Here is a 22,540-nt window from a genome sequence, read left to right on the forward strand (position 1 = left end):
AAAAATTATTTTATACTACTTGGGCAAAAGATCATCTTGGAATGCTGCTGACCTAACTAGGGAAGGAACTTGAGTTCTTGTGAGGTCTCCAGTCATATTTAGGTCCAGAGAGGTTCAGATAACCATCTGTGAGTTTTTCTTTCCCATTATACTTCAGGCATAGTCTTTGAACAGAGTATTCTGTTGTTAGACTAAAAGATTCCTTTTGTCTCTTCTAATTATGTGTTGGCACCCATCTTCACATTTGTTCAATTTCTATGGTTCCCTACTTAGATTACAACATATTTTTTGACTCAGAGTAGTTATAAGTAATGTTTTAATCATCATCACAATGAGAAGAAATACTGTACTGAAGAAAAGGCAAGAGTTTGTTGAAATGTAATATTCTGAAGTTCTTAGTTAAATGAAATTATTGTGAACTCAAGCTTATTGGCCGTTAGGGAACAATAGTTGTTGAATATAGTTACCTATACTTTTCAAGTGCTGCAGTTTATTGTATTTACCAATTTAGTTGCCAAAAGCAGGGAAAACATATTTACCTTCATTTCAACATTTACTGAGAGTTAATCAGCAAAATAAAGAAAATCTATATCACATGAAAACTAAATATGTTTATTCAGACAATAAAAAGAGATTCAGTTCATTTACTGTGCTACTAAGATATAAATCATTTTGAATAATACTGAAGAATTTGTTGTATTGTTTCATGACATAATGATTCTCATTAAAATGATCACAAAACAAACTATTACTAAGATCCTTGCTGATAGAAAAGAAGGATGCGTTATATCAAGTTAGACAGTGAAACACACAGTTGAAAATGCATCAGCTTAGCTTCTTGGAGTTATGCTAAGAAGCTAAAAATGATGCTAAGATTTCTTAATTATTATGTAAGAGAAAATAAGTAAAAACAGGTGATTAACAGTATGTTACAGAATTGAATGCAGGCTTTAGAAAATAAATTATCTGAGATTGTTGACACAGAACCGAGGGAAAACATGACCAAAGCATAACCAACGGACTAAATTTAGATTTCTTGATACTGAATTTAGGGAAATTTTGAATAATGCCTGAGACCACTAAATTAACCCATCAATATTTGGCCAATTTATATAAAACCTTTAACAATGAAACCTTACAGAATTGAAGCTACTTTCTCCCCTGTCCTGTTTTTTCAGCTCCACACCCTGCCCTACCCTCAGGGCCACCCCTCCAGCTGAGATCACTACTGTCCTGGTGTCTTGTTTTCTTTTTTGTCTTGTTTTCTTTTTTACCCTTCAGCGAAATGTGTATCCAGTAACAAAATGTAGTAAGCTTTATGTAATTAAAAATTTTCCATTTGTTGTAGCATGGCATGTATATCATTATCGAACTTGATTTCTTTTACTCATTGTCATGTTTTTGGATCTATCCACGTTGAAAAATATTGAAATAGTTCATTCTTTTTAACTACTGGATAACATTTTCATTGTGTGAATTATACTTTGTGTATCCTTTTGTTTATTGAAGTATATGCATAGATTATCTCCTGACATTGATTTTCTAGTAACGCACTCTCCCAGAAAGAGTAAAGGTGTTGAAGAAAGACCGAAAAAAAAAAAATCTCATGGTAATCTAATGTAAGAATTTAATTCTGTAATTATACAGACTGTATCTCTAAATGTATATTTATTTCTGTAATAGTGTGTATGAATGATGCTATTTCTTAATGTCCGAATTATTTTAAAATAGAAATCTATTCATAATTATTGTTCCCCCCTCCTCTTTTTTTTCTCATTGGCAGATACCTCAAAGTGAAATACATTTTTTTGTGGAACTGTATGAAGTAACAGCTGGAGCAGCTCTAAACAATAGTGCCAGATTTGCACAGATTAAATTATTACAGCGTGATAAACCTCCGAGTCTTGTGTACTTCTCTGTGGGTTCTCGACTGCCAGTGGCTCATAAGAAGGCCACACTCATTAGTCTGCAGGTGGCCAGAGACTATGGGGCAGGACTAATGATGTCTGTTAACTTCAGTACCCAGGTAAGCAGGGAGCAGGTATTAACACACAGGAAGCTCTTCTTCTTTAACTATGGCATGTGTCATGAAACAGAGAAGATTTGATATACTATTTTCTGATGATACCATCATAATTCACATTATGTTTATTACATTAAGCTTTATCTTTGACACAGTTCAATGTTTTTCACTTAGATCATGTTCTAAAATGATAGTCTATTGTTTTTTTGTTTCTTTTGGAAAAGTTGATTATGCAATGCAAAATGTCTTACATACATTGTGTAATCAACTTTTCCAAAAGAAACAAAAAGACAAAAGACTATCATTTTAAAACATGACCTAAGTGAAAAAAATCTGTAGAGATTTAAAATTTCTTCAGGATGAAACTGGGTAAGACCAGAAACAAAAAGTATGGGTCTTTGTTCTGATTTTTACCTGAACTAGTTGAAAATCTTCTTTAGGACTTCAAATACTAGCTGTGTGTTTCCTGTGATCTTTGTGTTTCTTCAAATCCACAGGTTCAGGAGACTGTCTCACAGCTACTTTTAACATCCTCTCTATTAGGTGACATCAAGTGAAAGGGAGGAAGCAGTATGTTTTAAACTTTATTTTAGGAGCAAAGCTCTAATATATTGAAACAAAGCTGTACGTCTGCTCCCTTTGAAGCATGATTGTGGAGACTGGAGCTTGCCCACCGTAGCCCTCTGTTTTTTTGTCCCCTGGGCTTGTATAACTCCCAAACCCCACAGTTTGAAAGCTGCCATTCTGGACAATGCTGCCGTTTCTTTTGTTTCAAGATTTCAAGCCTGGTGATACTTTAGGCCTCAGGGTTTCTAAGTTGTGGTTTTATGCCAAGCGCTGTTCAGTGTGTGCTTGGTTGTGTCACTGTTGAGTGGCTCTAATACACAGAACATTCTGTGCATAAGAGACAGCATATGCGCCACCAGTTCTCTGTAGCAATCCTGTGAGTCAGGGATTGGAGGTGAGGACGGTAGCTGTGGGTAGTGAGCTGTCCTGGAAGCTTGCCAGGAAGAAAAGTTGTCTTTATAACAGAGTCTACAGCTTGGCAAGCCAGAAGATGCAACTCTGTCACATGAGACTCTAGAAATAAACTCCATTCTAAATAGCCCTGCAGTGGTATGAGCATGAAAAGAAGTATTTTGATTCATTGGGAGATTTTAGCATTTTTCCTTTTAAGCATTTAAGATGGTAAGAGAAATGAGAAAAAATATGTGTTCTTTCTTCTCCCATGAAATATATATCATCATATGCTCTCTACTTTGTAGGGCAGAAGAGTGGAAGAAGTGATAAAAAAAAAAAAAAAAAGATTTGAGACCCATTTTAAACTAGTTCATACACTCAGTTGGAAGGGGAGTTGAAAATGCCAAAAGAAGAATCTGAATGCCAATATCTCTATCATACTCATTTATGTTCTTTCTAGATGATTCACAAATGATTCCTTGTAAAACGCATGCTGTCACTAGCATGTAACTCATAGCATTTTAATAAGACTATAAAAATCAACATAGAGGAGCCCTGTGGTGATGAAAATGTATCTTGACTATATCAACATTCATATCCTGGTTGTGATACAATTATGCAAGATGTTATTAATATCTATGAAGGATATTAGGGAAGGGTAGAGGAGACCACTCTTTTATATTTCTTGTAAGTGCATGTGAATCTGTAATTATGTCAAAATATAAGGTTTAATTTTCTAATTTAAAAATTAGAAAAAATTTACCTCTCTGGTCTGATTTTATTTATTTTCCTGTTGCTTCATTGCTCTTGCATTTTCTCTCTTTGAATGCTGGGGATATTGTTAGACGAGAAAGTCATATAATTCAATTTTCCAAGTAGCTAGTAAGTATGAGAAAATAATTATGAACCAAGTTGCTATTCTGTTACAACAATACTAATCTTGATTTTATGTTAAACAGATTTTAATAATGAGGTTAAAACAATAGCTGTAGTATACATACAGTATACCGACCTTCAGTAGGTCAGCATTCCCAGTATGTACATACTGCTGCTGCTGCTAAGTCGCTTCAGTTGTGTCTGACTCTGTGCGACCCCATAGACGGCAGCCCACCAGGCTTGCCCGTCTCTGGGATTCTCCAGGCAAGAACACGGGAGTGGGTTGCCATTTCCTTCTCCAATGCGTGAAAGTGAAGGGGAAGTCGCTCAGTCGTGTCCGACCCTTAGTGACCCCATGGACTACAGCCTACCAGGCTCCTCCGTCCATGGGATTTTCCAGGCAAGAGTACTGGAGTGGGGTGCCATTGCCTTCTCCTCATTTACATACAACACTGAATTAATCAGAAACTCCTGCTGACTCTACCTTCTAAATACATTCTCAGTCTGAGCTCTTCTCACCCTCTCTATTCATACAACCAAAGCTACCGTTATTTCCTTTTTCTGCAGGAACTAATATAAAAATCTCCTATCTCTTCTCCCTTCTTCCATCCTCTCCCCCTGCTGCAGCCTAACTGTCCACAAGAGCCAGAATGCTCCCCAAAATAAGAAATAAAGTGTGTCACTCTCCTGCTGGAATCCTCCAGTGACTTCCTAGCACACTTTGTATCAGGGATGTACATGATCTGATGCATACATCTTCAAATTGTTAGTCAGCTCACAACTGGAGAAGTTCTGTGAGGCAGTAATGGAATTTCTTCTCTAATTCTCTTTCTTGGTCTATTCTAAGGCATCTATCTTTCCCAACCTTATCACTGTATGATATGTATTTATCTCTCTAATTTATCTTGGGAGATTAGAAAAATTATAAAACTCCATGTTTTATTTTTAAAAAAAAATTTTTAAAAACACATATGGTTATATTTTAATACAGAACTGAAAGACAAAACACCATAGTAAATTGACAGCAATAAGATACAATGTTTCGGGACTTCCTTGGTGGACCAGTGGCTAAGGCTGAGCTCGGAATGCTGAGGGCCTGGGTTCGATCCCTGGTCAGGGAACTAGATCCTGCATGCCATGACTGAGAGTGCATGTTGCAACTCAAGGTCTTGCGTGCCACCATGAAGATGGAAGATCCTGTGTACTGCAACGAAGACCTGGCACAGCCAAATAAAAAAATAAAATACCGTGTTTCATTTGCATTGCATGACAGATGATTCACATTCTTAGTCATAAATGAGTTCTTAGAAACCAGTAGAAAAGACATCGACTGATCAAGGGAAATGGAAAAAGAAAGAAGAAAAGGAAATAACACAAGTGACTAGTAAGGATTAAAGCATATGTGAAGGTGACTGAGCTGAACAATAAAAGGAAAAAAAAGCAACTTCTTTGTAATATCATAATTATCAAAGATTAAAAATCTGGCATTTGTGTAGTTTGAGGAAATAGAGCCACATTGACACTGGAGGACAAGATTGGTGAGGTCCCAGAGTGAGGGAACATCTAGTATGGACTCAAAAACTGTAAATTTAAAGCAACACCTGTCTTAATACTAGTGTTGTGGCCCATCAGATTAAGAGAAAATTGGTTCTGGACGAGATCAGAGGTTTATAGTTTCACTTAAGTGATGTTGTCTAATTTCTAGGAGTTGAGGAGCGCTGAGACCATCGGTCGTACTCTCATATCTCCAGCTATTTCTGGGAAAGACTTTGTGAGAACTGAAGGCACATTGATCTTTGAGCCTGGCCAGAGAACCACTGTCCTGGATGTCATCCTCACGCCAGAGACAGGGTCTTTGAATCCATTTCCTAAACGCTTCCAGATCGTGCTTTTTGACCCGAGAGGGGGTGCCGGAGTTGATAAAGTGTATGGGACCGCAAACATCACTCTCGTCTCTGACACGAACTCCCAGGCCTTTTGGGGGCTTGCAGATCAGCTGCAGCAGCCCCTGGATGGCGACATTCTCAACAGGGTGCTCCACAGCGTCAGTGTGAAAGTGGCCACGGAGAACACCGATGAACAGCTCAGCGCTGTGCTGTATTTAATAGACAAGGTAAGAAGCCCTTGCGAGTGTTAGCAGTTTCATACTTTTTTAAAAAGACCAAAGCCACATAATGGTTATCGTATCAGTTATAATGAATTTATATGGTAGAGTCAGATTGCTGAATCTCAGAGTGGAATTCACCATATCTGACCCTGTGGTTTTGCTTGGATGCGACTGGTGCTGGTTTGGAAGCTCAGAGAAGGATGAGTTCTCTACTGCAGCAGTAAGGATAGACTGGTGTCTGAAAAGAGGCTCCGGAGGTCAGGAGCTCCAGGCTCTTTCTGATACTTCTAGAAACTGCATGGACATCTTCTGAGATAGTGTGCAGTTTTTCTAAGTCCATAAATGAGGACTAGGACTAGATTATATGGCTCTTTGAGTTGAAGAGCCATGAAGCTGGTGCCCTTTGCTTGTTCCCTGCTCCTCCTGGGCACTGGAAAGAATTTACTGTAGGAAATGAAGTTACTTAAATTTTCTAATGATGAAATAGTATAGTACAAGTACAATTTGATTTAGGCTATGAAGAGGGAAAGAATGCACAGTAACTGTCTTTTAGAAAAGATACATTAAGAAAGCTACATATTAATGGTCGAGAATCAACATTTAACTAGAGCTGTCAGGTAGTACATCTGGATTTTTTTTTTATTTGAATCTGTCATGAATAATGAAACTAAATTATGAAAGAAGATCCTGTGGAAAAAATGTAATTAACTTTTTTTGAGTAATCATTAATAAACAGTAGAAGTTCTCATATATTAAAATGATTTATGTGAAATAGGTAACTTGGCAATTATTAGAGGCATGAAATATATTTGAAGTGTTCTAAAACTATTATAAGTTCAAGTAAAAAAACATTATTTGTATTCTTAAAAAGAAAATGATTTTATTTCCACTGAAGTTGCCTTTGCTCTGATTATTTTCATATGTTATTGTTACTAAATTTTTGCAATGGTATGGCATATTGTTTTCTTGAAGCTATTTATATGTCAGGACTGAAATCTGATGATTCAAGTAACTGACATCATTCAATAATATTATACATTAAAATATATGTTATATCAAGAAAACTGAAAATTTCTACTAACAGAAAAGCCTTGGAAAAATAGAAATCTATAACTTGTTCAGCAGTGGGAAGACTCAATAACATAGAGACAACAGTTTTCTATAAATTAACTTATAAATGGAATATAAGTACTATCAAAATATCAGTAAACTATTTTGGATTTTTTTAAATTAATCAAAATGATGAGTTCACCTGGGAGAACATACATCAGAAATTTTATGAAAAAGATGAAAAATGATAAACCTTATTCTCAATATGAAAATATGAAGTTACAGTGATTAAAACAGGATGAACTGGTGCTGTCACAGATATTCAGATTAGTAAAATAAGACGGAAAGTGAAGAAATAAATTCAATTACATATAAAATTTCATATACGATAAAAGTGACATTTCAGGTCAGTGTGTCAGTTCAGTTCAGTTCGGAGAAGGCAATGGCACCCCACTCCAGTACTCTTGCCTGGAAAATCCCATGGATGGAGGAGCCTGGTGGGCTGCAGTCTGTGGGGTTGCTCAGAGTTGGACACGACTGAGTGACTTCACTTTCACTTTTCACTTTCATGCACTGGAGAAGGAAATGGCAACCCACTCCAGTGTTCTTGCCTGGAGAATCCCAGGGACGGGGGAGCCTGGTGCACCGTCGTCTATGGGGTCGCACAGAGTCAGACACGACTGAAGCGACTTAGCAGCAGCAGCAGTTCAGTTCAGTCGCTCAGTCGTGTCCGACTCTGTGACCCCATGGACCACAGCACGCCAGGCTTCCCTGCCCATCACCAACTCCCGGAGCTTACTCAAACACATGTCCATCATGTCAGTGTTGCCATCCAACCATCTCATCCTTTGTCATCCCCTTCTCCTCCCGCCTTCAATCTTTCCCAGCATCAGGGTCTTTTCAAATGAGTCAGTTCTTCGCATCAGGTTGTCAAAGTATTGGAGTTTCAGCTTCAGTATCAGTCCTTCCAATGAATATTCAGGACTGATTTTCTTTAGGACGGACTGGTTGGATCTCCTTGCAGTCCAAGGGACTCTCAAGAGTCTCCTACAACACCATAGTTCAAAAGCATCAATTCTTTGGCACTCAGCTTTCTTTGTAGTCCAACTCTCACATCCATACATGACCACTGGAAAAACCATAGCTTTGACTAAACGGACCTTTGTTGGAAAAGTAATGTCTCTGCTTTTTAATATGCTGTCTAGATTGGTCATAGCTTTTCTTCCAAGAAGCAAGCATCTTTTAATTTCATGGCGGCAAGCACCATCTGCAGTGATTTTGGAGCCCCAAAAATAGTCTGTCACTGTTTCCATTGCTTCCCCACCTATTTGCCACGAAGTAGTGGGACCAGATGCCATGATCTTAGTTTTCTGAATGTTGAGTTTTAAGCCAGCTTTTTCACTCTCCTCTTTTACTTTCATCAAGAGGCTCTTTAATTCTTCATTTTCTGCCATAAGGGTCGTGTCATCTGCATATCTGAGGTTATTGATATTTCTCCCGGCAATCTTGATTCCACTTTGTACTTCATCCAGCCTGGCATTTCACATGATGTACTCTGAATAAAAGTTAAATAAGCAGGGTGACAATATACAGCTTTGACATACTCCTTTCCCTATTTGGAACCAGTCTGTTGTTCCATGTCCAGTTCTAACTGTTGCTTCTTGACCTGCATACAGATTTCTCAAGAGGCAGTAGTTATTATTCTGTAAATGGTGTTGATACATCTGATTTAACCATTTGAAAGTAAAATAATAGCTGTATCTCCATGTTAAATCCACTCCAAAATAAATCCCAGACAGGTCAGAGGTCTAACTGTAAAGCTGAAACCAGGAAAGTAGTAGCAGAAAACATGGATGAATCACTTTTAAGATAAAAGTTTATATTGGGGAAGTGGGGAAGTTCCTTCTAAATATAAAAATGCAGAAGTCATAAAGGAAATGATTGATAAACTTGACCACATAAAGTTTAAACAAAATTTCTCTTTGCATATACCACAAGAAAAATCAAAAGGCACCTCAATTATATTGTCAAACCTATAGTTTTTCCAGTAGTCATGTATTGATGTGAGAGTTGGACCATAAAGAAGGCTGAGTGCCAAGGAATTGATACTTTTTAATTGTGGTGTTGGGGAAGACTCTTGAGAGTCCCGTGGACTGCATGGAGATCAAACTAGTGAATCCTAAAGGAAATCAACCCTGAATATTCATTAGAAGGACTGATGCTGAAGCTGAAACTCCAACACTCAGTGATTTGGCCACCTGATGCAAAGAGCCAACTCATTGGAAGAGACCCTGATGCTGGGAAAGATTGAAGGTGGGAGGAGAAGGGAAAGACAGGGGACGAGATGGTTGGATGGCATCACTCAATGGACATGAGTTTGAGCAGTCTCCAGGAGATGGTGAAGGACAGGGAAACCTGACGTGCTGCAGTCCATGGGGTCACAAAGAGTTGGACATGTCTGAGCATCTCAACAACAACAGCAATATATATAGTCAATTATATCCCAATAAAACTGGAGGGAAAAACTAAAAAAAAAAAAGAGTGCCTAATAGGTGTGGGGAATATTTGTACAAATACCTGTATAATGAGTATTTAAGCATTACTTATAATAACAAGAATTGGGAAAACTAGCCATTAAAAGGGGCCTGCCATAGGAGAAGGCAATGGCAACCCACTCCAGTACTCTTGCCTGGAAAATTCCATGGATGGAGGAGCCTGGAAGGCTGCAGTCCATGAGGTTGCTAAGAGTCGGACATGAGTGAGTGACTTCACTTTCACTTTTCACTTTCATGCTTTGGAGAAGGAAATGTCAACCCACTCCAGTGTTCTTGCCTGGAGAATCCCAGGGAAGGGGCAGCATGGTGGGCTGCTGTCTATGGGGTTCCACAGAGTCAGACACAACTGAAGCCACTTAGCAGCCATATCCATAAAATGTAACATGTTTTCAAAATTTAGACATATAATAATTAGACTATGACAATAATGAAACAAGCATTGAAAATATAGGGTTGAAATTTTAACAATAAAATATGTGGTGCCAATTAACTTTGAATTCAGATGAACAATGTATTTTTTAGTATAAGTGCATTACAGATAAAAATAAATATTTTTATTTATAAGCACTATTGGGAACATACTTATATCAGGCAATTATTGGCTGATTATTTGAAATTCAAATGGAATCACCTATGCTCTATCTGGCATACATTCATATGTCCCATATGTATTTCATATGTACTCAGATTCAGAAGTATAGGATAGGATTTCCAAGTACTGATAGAACTTTGTTCTGTTGGGTGTCATATTTTAAGTGAAATTGTTTCATGTTTGTAAGTTTTATTATCTCCCAGATTCGCACTTCTTTGAACCAGAATCTGCTTTATGCTATATATGTCTTTCATAAGGCCCTAAGAATTGGGATAAATGTAAAAGTGAGTTTAATTTTAACTCGTGATATTTATTATTGCAGTTAGAATTAAAGTGACCAATGCAACCCATTGGAGCTTTATCTAGATATTATATACAAAATATTCTTGTGACTATGCCTTCTCTTTATAAAATGATTATGCTTTTTAAAGTTCAAATGTATTTGACATTTAAATGCCAAATATAATTTTGACACTAACTTCTCTTAAATTCTTTATAGGTTCATGTTTATTTTTGTTAATGTTAGTAACTGGTAATAAAGAACACATTATACCTTATGTATCATTTAAGCAGTTGATTTTTTAAGATACAGTTTCATACTTGGGATTTTTCTCCAGATAACTGTTGAAGGAAAAAACCAAGCATTAAGCATTGAAAGCCGAAATCTTTTCTATGAGATCCTTTGTGCTCTCGTTAACCCGAAGCGCAAGGACACTAGAGGATTCAGTCACTTTACTGAAGTAACAGAGAATTTTGCCTTTTCTCTACTGACTGATGTTACCTGTGGCTCTCCTGGTGAAAAGTAAGTATCTTTTAATATAATACCATACCTTATATGTATTCCTTTACAGGTTACAAAGTAATAAGAATGCAAATTGACATTTAGATGATGTAACTAAGGCTTATACAATCAATAAATTGTACCTGATGGGCAAATTAAGTTAATTATTTGAAGAAAACATAGAAACTACATCCAGAAAAAATTAATTTATACTGTCAGTAATATATTCTTCTTGTTTTGAAGGTCTTTAAAAAATAAAACGTCTTGTTATTTACTCTTTCTTATATAATGAGTAGAAGATACATTCTGAATAGAAAAAAAAAGGATGATTCCAACTTTTTGAGTATTTTAGGCCATTTTTAAAATTGTGGCAACATATACATAAGACAGATTTTACCATTTAAACTATTTTTCTGTACTTCCTGGTAGTTCAGATGGTAAAGGATCTGTCTACATTGCAGGCAGACCTGGGTTCAGTTCCTGGGTGGGAGAGATCCCCTGGAGAAGGAATGGCAACTCATTCTAGTTTTCCTGTGTAGAGAATCCCATGGACAGAGGAGCCTGGCAGGCTACAATCCATAGGGTTACAGAGAATTGGACACGACTGAGCGGCTAACACTTTCACACTATTTTTAGGTGTACGATTCAGTGACACTTAGTATATTCGCAGTTGTTGGGTAACCAGCCCCAGTATGCATATCCAGAAGTATCATCTTCTCAAATTAAAAATCTCTACCCATTAATAACTTTCCATTCCTCCTTCCCCCTGTCCTGGTAACCTCTATTCTACTTTTCAGTCTCTATTCAATTTGCTTATCCTAGCCATCTCATAAGTGGAATCATGTCATATTTGTCCTTTGTGTTTGGTGTACTTTGCTTAGCATAATGTTTCTTCAAGTTTTATCCATGCTCTAGCATGTGTCAGAAATTCACTTGTTTTAAAAAAAAATTGTTTTTATTGCTGTTATAGTTGATTTACAATGTTGTGTTTCTGCTGTACAGCAAAGTGATTCAGTTATACATATGTATATATTCTTTTCATGTTCATTTCTCTTGTGGTTTATTACAGGATGTTGAATGTAGTCCTTGTGCTATACAGTAGGAGCTTGATGTTTATACATTCTGTACAAGAATAGTTGCATCTGCTGACCCCAAACCCCCATCCCATCCCTCTCCTGACCTTTGGCAACCACTGGTCTGTTCTCTGTGTCTTTGAGTCTGTTCTGTGGATAGGTTCGTTTGTGTCATTTCGATTCCACATATAAGTGATATTATATAGTATTTGCCTTTCTATTTCTGATTTACTTCACTTAAGTTTGATAATGTCTGAGTCCATCCGTGTTGCTGCAAATGACATAATTTCATTCTGTTTTATGGCTGTGTAGTATTCCATGGTATGTATGTACCACATCTTCTTTATCCGTTCGTTTATTGATGGTCATTTAAGTTGTTTCCATGTCTTGGCTATTGTGAATAATGCTGTCATGAACGTAAAGGTTCATGTATCTTTTTAAATTATAGTTTTTTCTAGACATATGCTCCAGAGTGGGATTGTTGGATCATATGGCAACTGTGTTTTTAGCCTTTTGAGGAACCTCCTTAATATTTTCCATGGTGGTTGCACCAACTTACATTTCCACCAACAATGGTTCACTAGTCTCAGTCAGTTTGTACCTGGCCTTGGGTGGAGAGGTCAATAGTGGCAGCTTTAAGCTCCAAGTCACCAGTGAAGATGTGATGCCGAGATGAAGAGATGAGTTTTTATAAGCCGTTGTGGGTGGCCTATGTGGATTGAGATGTTCTAATATGCATCTTGGATGCAGAGGTCTAGAGTCTGAATGAATGGCTGGACTAAAGATAAATATTCAAAAGCACCAATTCAAATATGGTAAAGAATTTTTAAAAAATCTTAAAAAAAAATTTTTTTTTAATGTAATGTATAGCTAGAGGAAAAAGTTAGCCCTTCCCTTTTCCTTTTTTTTCCTCGAATCTTCTATTTAAAATTCTCAACTCCATTTCCCAGGTTAGGGGCCTTGATGAGGTATTTGTATCCATGATGCAATTATATATACTCAGCATCACTTACGGCCCATCTCACTTACTTTTATCCTACTGTTCTCCATTTTTTTCAGACAGGTTTCACTTATGATTTATCTTTGTGTCTTTTCATTATTTGCAGACATGATGCATACACAGAAAAACATCTATCAGATTTTTTGGAGGACTGGTTACAAAATACAGACTCACAGAACTTCTAGCCTCCCCTAGGCAAGGATTTTGATTTAGTAAGGATGGGATGTAATGTAGAAATTTGGTGTTTGTTATTTTTTTTTTTTTTTGGCTAGGCCACTCAGCTTACAGGATCTTAGTTTCCTGACTAGAAATTGAACCCATTTGCCCTGCATTGGGAGCTCAAGGTCTTAACCGCTGGACCACCAGGGAAGTCCCTAGAAATCTGTATTTTTTAAAGCAAGCTTCAAGGTGATTTCAACACACATTGAGGTTTAAAAAGCAGTTTCACTGATCACAGGGTCTAGTGCCTTAGGGTTGTTGTAAACAGAATTATTAAATGGATAAAGATCCTGTTCAGGGCCATTTCTTTTATCAGACACATGGTTAAATTAGAAATGCTCTGATGGCTTAGAAAAGGATGAGGTGAACTTGATGAGAATTTGGCTGTAGATATATAAGGTTTATGATACTCTTGGTTATAAAGCAGAGAGCTTCAGTTGAATGGTGCATCCTTTCTCACCCTATTGCACCCATGCTGATGTGACTAACACAGAAATAGACATTTTATAGCACAGATTCTGATACCTGTGAAACAGCTTTCAAAAACCCATGTTTTAGGTTAGAGGGGGGTTCAGGCAAGAGGATACAGAAAGTTCTGTGCAAAAAATCCTAGCAATTCACCGTAAAAGAACTGAAAGCACATTCTCTTTACTGCTTCTGGTTAGGCAGTGTCATGGTTGTACATAAAGAACAGAGATCCAGTGTAATGGATTTTTAACAAATGTGAGTGGATATACATATGCAAATACATGCCATTTTAGCAGAACCTTCGCTTTTCTGTCATAGAGGCAAAACCATCCTTGACAGCTGCCCGTATTTGTCCATACTGGCTCTTCACTGGTACCCTCAGCAGATCAATGGGCACAAGTTTGAAGGAAAAGAAGGTGATTATATTCGAGTTCCAGAGAGGTTATTGGATGTTCTGGATGCAGAAATAATGGCTGGGAAAAGCACGTGTGAATTAGTCCAGTTTACAGAATATAGCAGCCAGCAGTGGTTTATGACTGGAAACAATTTCCATACCCTGAAAAATAAGGTAATCTATCATTTAAAGAATTACATAGTTGGAATCTGCTTTTTCCTTTGCAAACATGCTCCTTAGGTTACATGTACTTGATTCGACTTATGGTAAGTGCTACATATGGTAAGCTAATGATGAAACATGTCCCATCTTTATGAGCTCTTTGTAGAATGTTTAGGCTCAAAAATAGTTGCAGGTATTTCCTTCATGTTTTATTGAATGAAATGAGGAGTAGGTGAAAAAAAAAAACATAGCTTTCACTAAAGCTATATCCCACTCCTGATGAAGACTGACAATGAAAATGAATATTGTCACTTGGAGACTGGTCAGTAGCTTTAGTGAGGTAGGTCTGTGGTGGAAAACCAACCAGATGCCCTGTGTTCATAATGAAGCTAACAATTAATAGTGCCAAAAGTGATGAGGAAAATGAAGCAAATTTCAGAATGGGAGATCCAGTCTTGACATTTAATTGGAAGATGTTGTTACATTTCTGGCTCTTTCTGGCGTTGCAGGTATTATCTTTGAGTGTGAAAGGTCAGAGTTCACAACCCCTGACCAACAGCAATGAGATTCTCTATAGGATTTATGCTGCCGAGCCTAGAATTGTTCCTAAGACTCCTCTGTGTCTCCTTTGGAATCCGGCTGCTGCGAGGTACTTGTTAATAATTCTTTAAAATCAGAATTTGTTCCTTCTTCATTCTGGTACCATTAAGCCCAGTTTTTTGTACTGAACGTAGATGGTCTGGAGTGAGATTTTTAGACTGGAGAATCACCTCTACACTAAGTGAACCAAAGCAGCATAGAAAGTGGTCTAGCCTTGCGCAGGTGGCAAACGGAGCCAAACAACTTAAACGTGTGTGTAACACGTTACTTAACTCCTTTATTATTACAACTTCCGTGGGACTTAGCATGAGTTCTGCTCAATTCAGATAACCTTCCTGTGATTACAGGTTAATTTATTGAGCGTGAAGAAAATTCTTTTGACCCCTTCCCTCTGGACTTATGGTTCTGGATCTGATGCTCTATGTCTGGTAGGATCAGTACAGACACATAATTCTAATCCATGTATGACTTGGAGCACATTTGGGAATTAAAGCAGGCACAAGAACAGGAAGAAGACAGTGACTCTTCCTTTGACTCTCCTTGGCCTCATGTTTCTGAGCAGTTCTCTCTCTCTGGGATTTCAGCCGAGGTTGTAACGTCAGGCATGGCTGGCCTAGAGAGTTTGGAGTTCAAATCAGTCACTAGATTCTGTTACTTTCAGCCACACAAACTAAAATTCTGAAAAGGTTCCACAGCTTAGTTGGGTAACCAACTGTCCTCTTCAAACACCAAAGTTCTGGCTAGTTTCTGGGAAAATAATTTTTCTTTGAAATTCCTAATATCTCAGCAAAGACTTTAAATCTAATACACAGGTACTCTACAATCCTCAATGTATAATTACTAATGAATGTTTCAAGCTTGAATCCGCTGTTGGGATTAAGAAGTTTCATGTCCTTAGAAAAATAAGGGGATCAAGAGGAACTAGAAGTGACTACTCTTGAGCAGAGTAGTCCCTGAATAGTCACTGAGGGATGCTCAGAAGTTGTGGCATGTGACACTGTATTTGCTATAATCGTGACAAACTTTTGGTGCTTAAGGTCAAACCTTATAGAAGGAAACACCTGAAAGAGCCCTAGAAAACATGTATGTAATATAACTGGCTCAAAATCCAAATAGGTGGGGAAGGAAGTACTTAGACAAGCAAGTAATTTATGTGGTTCAAAATACAGGAGTTGTGTAAATGGGGAGGGGTGAGCACTGCAGATTTTTGGCTGTGTTGACCTTTTGGTACTCTTGAATGCTAGGGAAGAGTTCTTCCTGTTGAATACCTTGGGTTTGTTTGCTTTAGATGAGGTGGGGGCTAGTATTGCTGGTTTGAGAGGGCCAGCTTCTTCTATATTGGCAATGCTTTTGCAGGTTTGGTTAATATTTAGGCTGCTGTTGAAGGTGTCTGTGGGATCTGCGGTTTCATGTCTTGGACAAGATGTTCCTTTCAGTGTTTCTTCTTAAACATGTGGTCCGCTTCCATCTTGAGTAAAGAACACTTAGGATTAATAAATTATTTTTTCTTCAAAAGCTATCTCCACGCCTTAAGTATTGATGAAAGAGAAGTGGTGACGATTGTGTTTTTTGCCCTAGCTGGTTGTCCGACAGTCAGTTTTGCAAAGTGGTTGAGGACACTTCAGACTACGTGGAATGTGCCTGTTCATACATGTCTGTGTATGCGGTCTACGCCCAGACTGACAACTTGTCTTCATACAATGAAGCTTTTTTCTCTTCTGGATTTATATGTATTTCAGGTGAGTTATAATATTTTTGAGTAAATAATTTAAAATATTGATGAGAATAAAAGTTTTCCTAGGGTCCTTATATAGATGTAAATGTACTGTAATTCATCAACACTATGAGAAAATAAACTTTCTCATGGTCTTTTTTTTGGTTTTTGTTTTTAATTTTCTTTTTTGGCTGCATTGTGTATTGTGTGGGATCTTAGTTCCCTGACCAGCGATTGAACCTGTGCCCCCTGCATTGGAAGCATATAGTCTTAGCCACTAGGCCAGGAAAGTCCCCTCTCATGATCCTATTCATTAATTCATACAGCCATTATTTATGGAGGACCAACTTTGTACTGGGGATAAGCAAGAGCAAGATTAGCTCCAACTCATCAGCAGTGTATATACAGTACAATGTGAGATAGAAGTTAGATAGTAAAAAAGAGTTAAAGTTAGTAGTGTTGATTTAGAAGGCAGATTCTGCAATAGATATCGGGATTGCATGAGATAATATAAATAAAGCATTTTGCATTTTCATTAAAAAATAAACCTACCCCATGGATTGATTTGTATTTTTTGATCTAGAAGCTTTAAGTATATTCAACCACATGTTAAAAGATAAATTTTCTTTCACCTTCTACATCTAGGTCTCATTTCTGGCAAGAATAGGAACTTGAGTAGGGTTAATGTCTGTCAAACAATTTACCTATAAGTAAACTTTGAACAGCTATAGAATTACTCTCATTTGCTGTTTTTACTTTATGATTTGGAGTCTGAGAATTCCTTACACTATATTTCTGTCCCCACCCTTACCAAATCTGTGTCCCAAGTCAGCTTTTACAGCCCTACAGCTGCTTTTATGAACAATATGCTACACAGAGAAGTGGGTATAGGGTGATTGTGCCTGTATTCAAATCCTGGTCCTGCCATTGCCTAGTTGTGAGACCTGGGGCAAAACCTCAGTCTCCCCACCCCAAATACATGATTTTAAATTGTGTTAGCAGGGTGGTAGATATACTAGCTCAGACAGTCCGCTTTAATGATGTTTGGTATGTAAATGTGATTATCATTGAATGCTTAGTGTGCAAACTGTCCCCTAATAATCTTTATTGATTCGGAAAATTTTGTGGAGGTAGAAGCATGTAATTAATTATTCTTCTTTGTCCTGGTTGTTAAAATCTTTCCACTGTAATTTAATATTCTTCATCTTAGTTCAAATATTTCCACTGTAGTTTCACTTTATAAAGTTATACATTTTCATTAATGTGTGTTAATTCTAAACCTTAGATTCAATAGCAGATGTTAATAATTTATTATTCTTAATAACATCTTCCATAAGAATGATGGTTCTTGCTTAATAGATTCTTCTAGCTTCCAAAATCAGATGGCAACACCCTATTTTATTTTGATGCAATCTATTTAGAGAAATTTCATAGACTGATGAAATAGAACCAAAAGGTACAATGCTGAAATAAAATCTAGATATCATCTCAAACATAGAGACCTAATTCTGAGTGCTAATATGACCCACAAAAATCCCTTGCTTGTTCTAAATACTCAACATCAAAGCAAAGAATTTTACAAACTAAAGAGAGAATGTTATCTTGATTTTTTTTTAGAAGACTAGAAGGATTTTAAGATATTTTCTGAGAGAACTGTTAATAAATATATATGTTTGCAACTCACTCTTAAAAAGGCTACATGGATTTGCAAACCATATTTGAAAACCAACACCCAGATATTAGTCTCTACCTTATTATTTCTGACTTGGAGTCATATTTGAAATCATCAGTGTTCTCCCCCTCTGTTCATGACGTTTTGTAACATGGATTGCAGGATTGGTGGTTCATGAGGTGCTTCTAGCTTTGTGCTCTGTTTCAGTTTCTGGGGAGGCTGATATTGCACTCCTTGGAGGGCCCCCAGAAACAAGGCGAGAGATTTTTCCATAGTTTCCATACACATGCTCTCATTTAAGTCAGGACACACCAAATATCCCTTTGAATTTGGGAGCACTCTAACTCTTTTCTTGAAATGTGGCAACATGCAGTCAAATAGGAGTTAAACCATTGTTTAATAAAAAAAAAATTAAGATAGGTCACAGTGTATCTCTTCTAATTCTGGTTTACAGTTCTGGTTACTCTACTAGAGAAGAGCAGTTGAAACGATCCAAGTATGTGTAATGGGGATATAAGCCAAGAAGTTGAGTAATCCTCAATTTGGAAAGATGAAAGATTAGGATATATACCTGTGACTTTAAAAACTGTAAACCAGTTTATCAAATTACAAGGAATTAAACTGAAGTTATCCATTGAAACTAAAAACTATAGAGGGAAGTAAATGACTGTGCACATAAGTGTAACGTTATGGGACTCACCTATAACTTCAGGTGATAATGCCATAATCTTATAGTTACTAAGGAACCTAAGCATGCTTCTTACTATTTGGAGAATAATGTCAAGGAAACCTGCTCTGCTTCCCATCACTGTTGACGTTGGCCTGTCAAAGGTAGACATTGGATTAAAATCATCCTGATTTGATTCTGGGTACAATTAGTATGGCCTAATGAGCTTAATGAGACCCCTACATTCCAAAATCCACTTCGTCATTAACATCAGTATGTGAACTTATTCATGTTTGATGTACTTGTAGGAGAGTCTCCTATTTTGAAGTGCTTTTAAACTGAGATGAGACTACAGATCTCACATTTGTTTCATTTTTTTTTTTCTTTTTGTTCTCTGTGGTGGAGAAATCCTTTAACACATTAGTCAAACTAAAACTATCCCTTTTAAATAACTAATAGTTTTATTTACTGTATAGATTACTAAGTATATAAATCCCAACACATTGTCATTTTTTAAAGTAGATAACAGGAAATAATTGTCTGTAAATTGCTAAATACCTAGGTTTACAGGATAAGTAAATCAGCACCTGGGAGAAATATCAATAACCTCAAATATGCAGATGACACCACCCTTATGGCAGAAAGTGAAGAGGAACTAAAAAGCCTCTTGATGAAAGTGAAAGAGGAAAGTGAAAAAGTTGGCTTAAAGCTCAACATTCAGAAAACAAAGATCATGGCATCCAGTCCCATCATTTCATGGGAAATAGATGGGGAAACAGTGGAAACAGTGTCAGGCTTTATTTTTGGGGGCTCCAAAATCACTGCAGATGGTGACTGCAGCCATGAAATTAAAAGGCGCTTACTCCTTGGAAGGAAAGTTATGACCAACCTAGAGAGCATATTCAAAAGCAGAGACATTACTTTGCCAACAAAGGTTCGTCTAGTTAAAGCTATGGTTTTTCCTGTGGTCATGTATGGATGTGAGAGTTGGACTGTGAAGAAGGCTGAGTGCTGAAGAATTGATGCTTTTGAACTGTGGTGTTGGAGAAGACTCTTGAGAGTCCCTTGGACTGCAAGGAGATCCAACCAGTCCATTCTGAAGGAGATCAGCCCTGGGACTTCTTTGGAGGGAATGATGCTGAAGCCGAAACTCCAGTACTTTGGCCGCCTCATGCAAAGAGTTGACTCATTGGAAAAGACCCTGATGCTGGGAGGGATTGGGGGCAGGAGGAGAAGGGGACGATGACAGAGGATGAGATGGCTGGATGGCATCACTGACTCAATGGACGTAAGTCTGGGTGAACTCCGGGAGCTGGTGATGGACAGGGAGGCCTGGCATGCTGCAATTCATGGGGTCGCAAAGAGTTGGACATGACTGAGCGCCTGAACTGAACAGAACTGAAATCAGCACAATCCAGAGTTCTTTGAAGCATGCTTATTATTTTGTTCAGGTTTATTAAACTGTAAGGGCTTCCAGGGTGGCTCAGACAGTAAAGTATCTGCCTGCAATGTGGGAAAACTGGGTTTGACCCCAGGTTGGGAAGATGCCCTGGAGAAAGGAATGGCAACCCACTCCAGTATTCTTGCTTGTAGAATCGCATGGACAGAGGAGCCTGGCAGGCTACAGTCCATGGGATTGTAAAGAGTCAGACACAGCTGAGCTACTAACACTTTCATTATAGTGTAATAATATTCTAGTTGTGCCTTTTATATTTTATAAGCTGATATTTTGATAGTTTTTCTAGAAAAAAAAACTTTATTAGATGCCACCCATTCTTTTCAAATTATTTTTGAAGGTGAGATATTTTCTAAATTTCTGTGTGACATTCGCCCCAAAATATTAAGTTCATATTCACAGTAATCATTGTCCTAAGTTAGCCATTATCATTATGGGGAGAGTATATCAAAAGTTTCATTCTATCAAATAGGTAGTTATTCACAAGAAGAATAGAGAAAGATGTGTAAGAGCTTAAAAAAAATAAGTAGTTTGAAGGGGTAACTGCAGGTGATAGAGAAGTCAGAGAGCTTCATCTAACTCTGACATGGCATAAAAATGTAGAATTTATCTTGCTAGGTACGCGTAGCTGCGTTGTGTAGCATAACCCACACTGCACGTAACCGAAGACAAGTCAAATATACTAAATAAGCAGATTTAGTTCCAGGATTGATTAGTTCAGCACCTCAGTGGCGTCATCAGGGGCCCAGCCTCTCCTCATGTCTCTGTTTTGCTCTCCTCAAAGATTTTCCTTTTACTTCCTCCACCTCGCCTCTGCATGGTCTTGAGCTGGCTGTGGCAGCTCTGAACTTCCCACAGCTATGTCTGGGCTTGCCAAGAGAAAAGCGCTTATTTGGATCCTGTTTTAAGAGCCATGAAAACTGTGCTGAAAACCACCCAGAGTGTTTCCCCTCACATCTCTGACCAGAACTGTGTTGTGTGACCTTTTATAGACAGCCCCTTTACAGTCTGACACACCGTCTCCAGTCAGTGTTTCTCCGATGATGGAAGTGTTGTGCCCTCTTCAGGGTGGTGGCTACTGACCACATCTGGTTATCGAGCCCTTGAAATGTGGCCAGAACAGTTGGGACCTGAATGTTCCATTCTATTAATTCTAATTAGTTAAAATCTACGTGGCCCTGTGTGGCTATTCTACTGAACTTCACATGTTACCCGAAGGCTGGTCTCCTGGTAACCTCTCCCCCTGGAGTAAATCCTTCCTTCTAATACATAGAACTTGTGTCCTGTCAAATGTTGCATATGGACTTCTGTTCAACCTAGTAGACTTTTCTGGATTGACAGTTTTGTTTTCCTATCCTTAGCTTAGTAGCTGTAATCCAGGGGCATTGTGTGGAAGGGAGGGTTGAAGGAATTTGGGAATTAGTAGAGATGAGCAACAGAAATGTTAAGAAGGTGATAGTTACAGCCAGCATTAGGTGGAGGAATAGGAAAATCCTAAGGTAACAGGTGAGTATCTGATTTAATAATTTAGCGGTCATTTGGTTTTTCTTATGTTTATCTATAGAGGTGGCGTTGGTGATAAAGAACCCGCTTGCCAGTGCAGGAGACATGGGTTTGATCCCTGAGTCAGAAAGATCCCCTGGAGGCGGGCATGGCAGCCCACTCTGGCATTCTTGCCTGGAGAATCCCCTGGACACAGGAGCCTGATTCTTTCTTTTCACAAAGAATCAGACACAACTGAAGTGACTGAGCACACACGCATAGAGGAGACAGAGATACATAAGAAAACAATATAAAATTTATAAATATTTTAAAGGAATTTTCATGGGAAAAATGTAATGTTTGACTTCTGGAGGATAAACTTTAGTTATTTTGAAAGTATATCTCATTCTGAAGGGATACCAACCAAGAGTTGTTTGCTAGATATGTATGTTCATATATAAACATTGCATGTATTTATGCACATATGGACATTCAAATATTATATAGATAGATAACAAGATCTTTGGTCCTCTTTGGTACTAACAAAAGAATCTAGCTGTTCTTTAGAGTTTTTCTTATCTAAATCAAAGATTATCAATGTTGTTATTTTGTTAAGGGTAATTTATCTTCCCTCTTACTGTCTAATCATATAGAAAAGTCATTTCTGTTAGTAAACTGATAAATTTTTT

The 22,540-nt window shown here is 37.7% G+C and overlaps 1 protein-coding gene across 1 annotated transcript in view; it reads left to right on the top strand.

Moving 5' to 3' along the window:
- The window catches only part of ADGRV1 (adhesion G protein-coupled receptor V1), a 538,620-nt gene that overhangs the window by 216,378 nt on the left and 299,702 nt on the right, over positions 1 to 22,540 (top strand). The window contains exons 77-82 of the mRNA XM_055564426.1: positions 1,784 to 2,026; positions 5,565 to 5,972; positions 10,781 to 10,965; positions 14,023 to 14,272; positions 14,770 to 14,909; positions 16,439 to 16,599. Of these exons, the coding sequence (XP_055420401.1) occupies positions 1,784 to 2,026; positions 5,565 to 5,972; positions 10,781 to 10,965; positions 14,023 to 14,272; positions 14,770 to 14,909; positions 16,439 to 16,599 (1,387 nt within the window). The remainder of the gene's footprint in view (positions 1 to 1,783; positions 2,027 to 5,564; positions 5,973 to 10,780; positions 10,966 to 14,022; positions 14,273 to 14,769; positions 14,910 to 16,438; positions 16,600 to 22,540) is intronic.

The sequence above is a fragment of the Bubalus kerabau genome, chromosome 1, assembly GCF_029407905.1.
Source record: "Bubalus kerabau isolate K-KA32 ecotype Philippines breed swamp buffalo chromosome 1, PCC_UOA_SB_1v2, whole genome shotgun sequence".
NCBI lineage: Eukaryota > Metazoa > Chordata > Mammalia > Artiodactyla > Bovidae > Bubalus > Bubalus kerabau.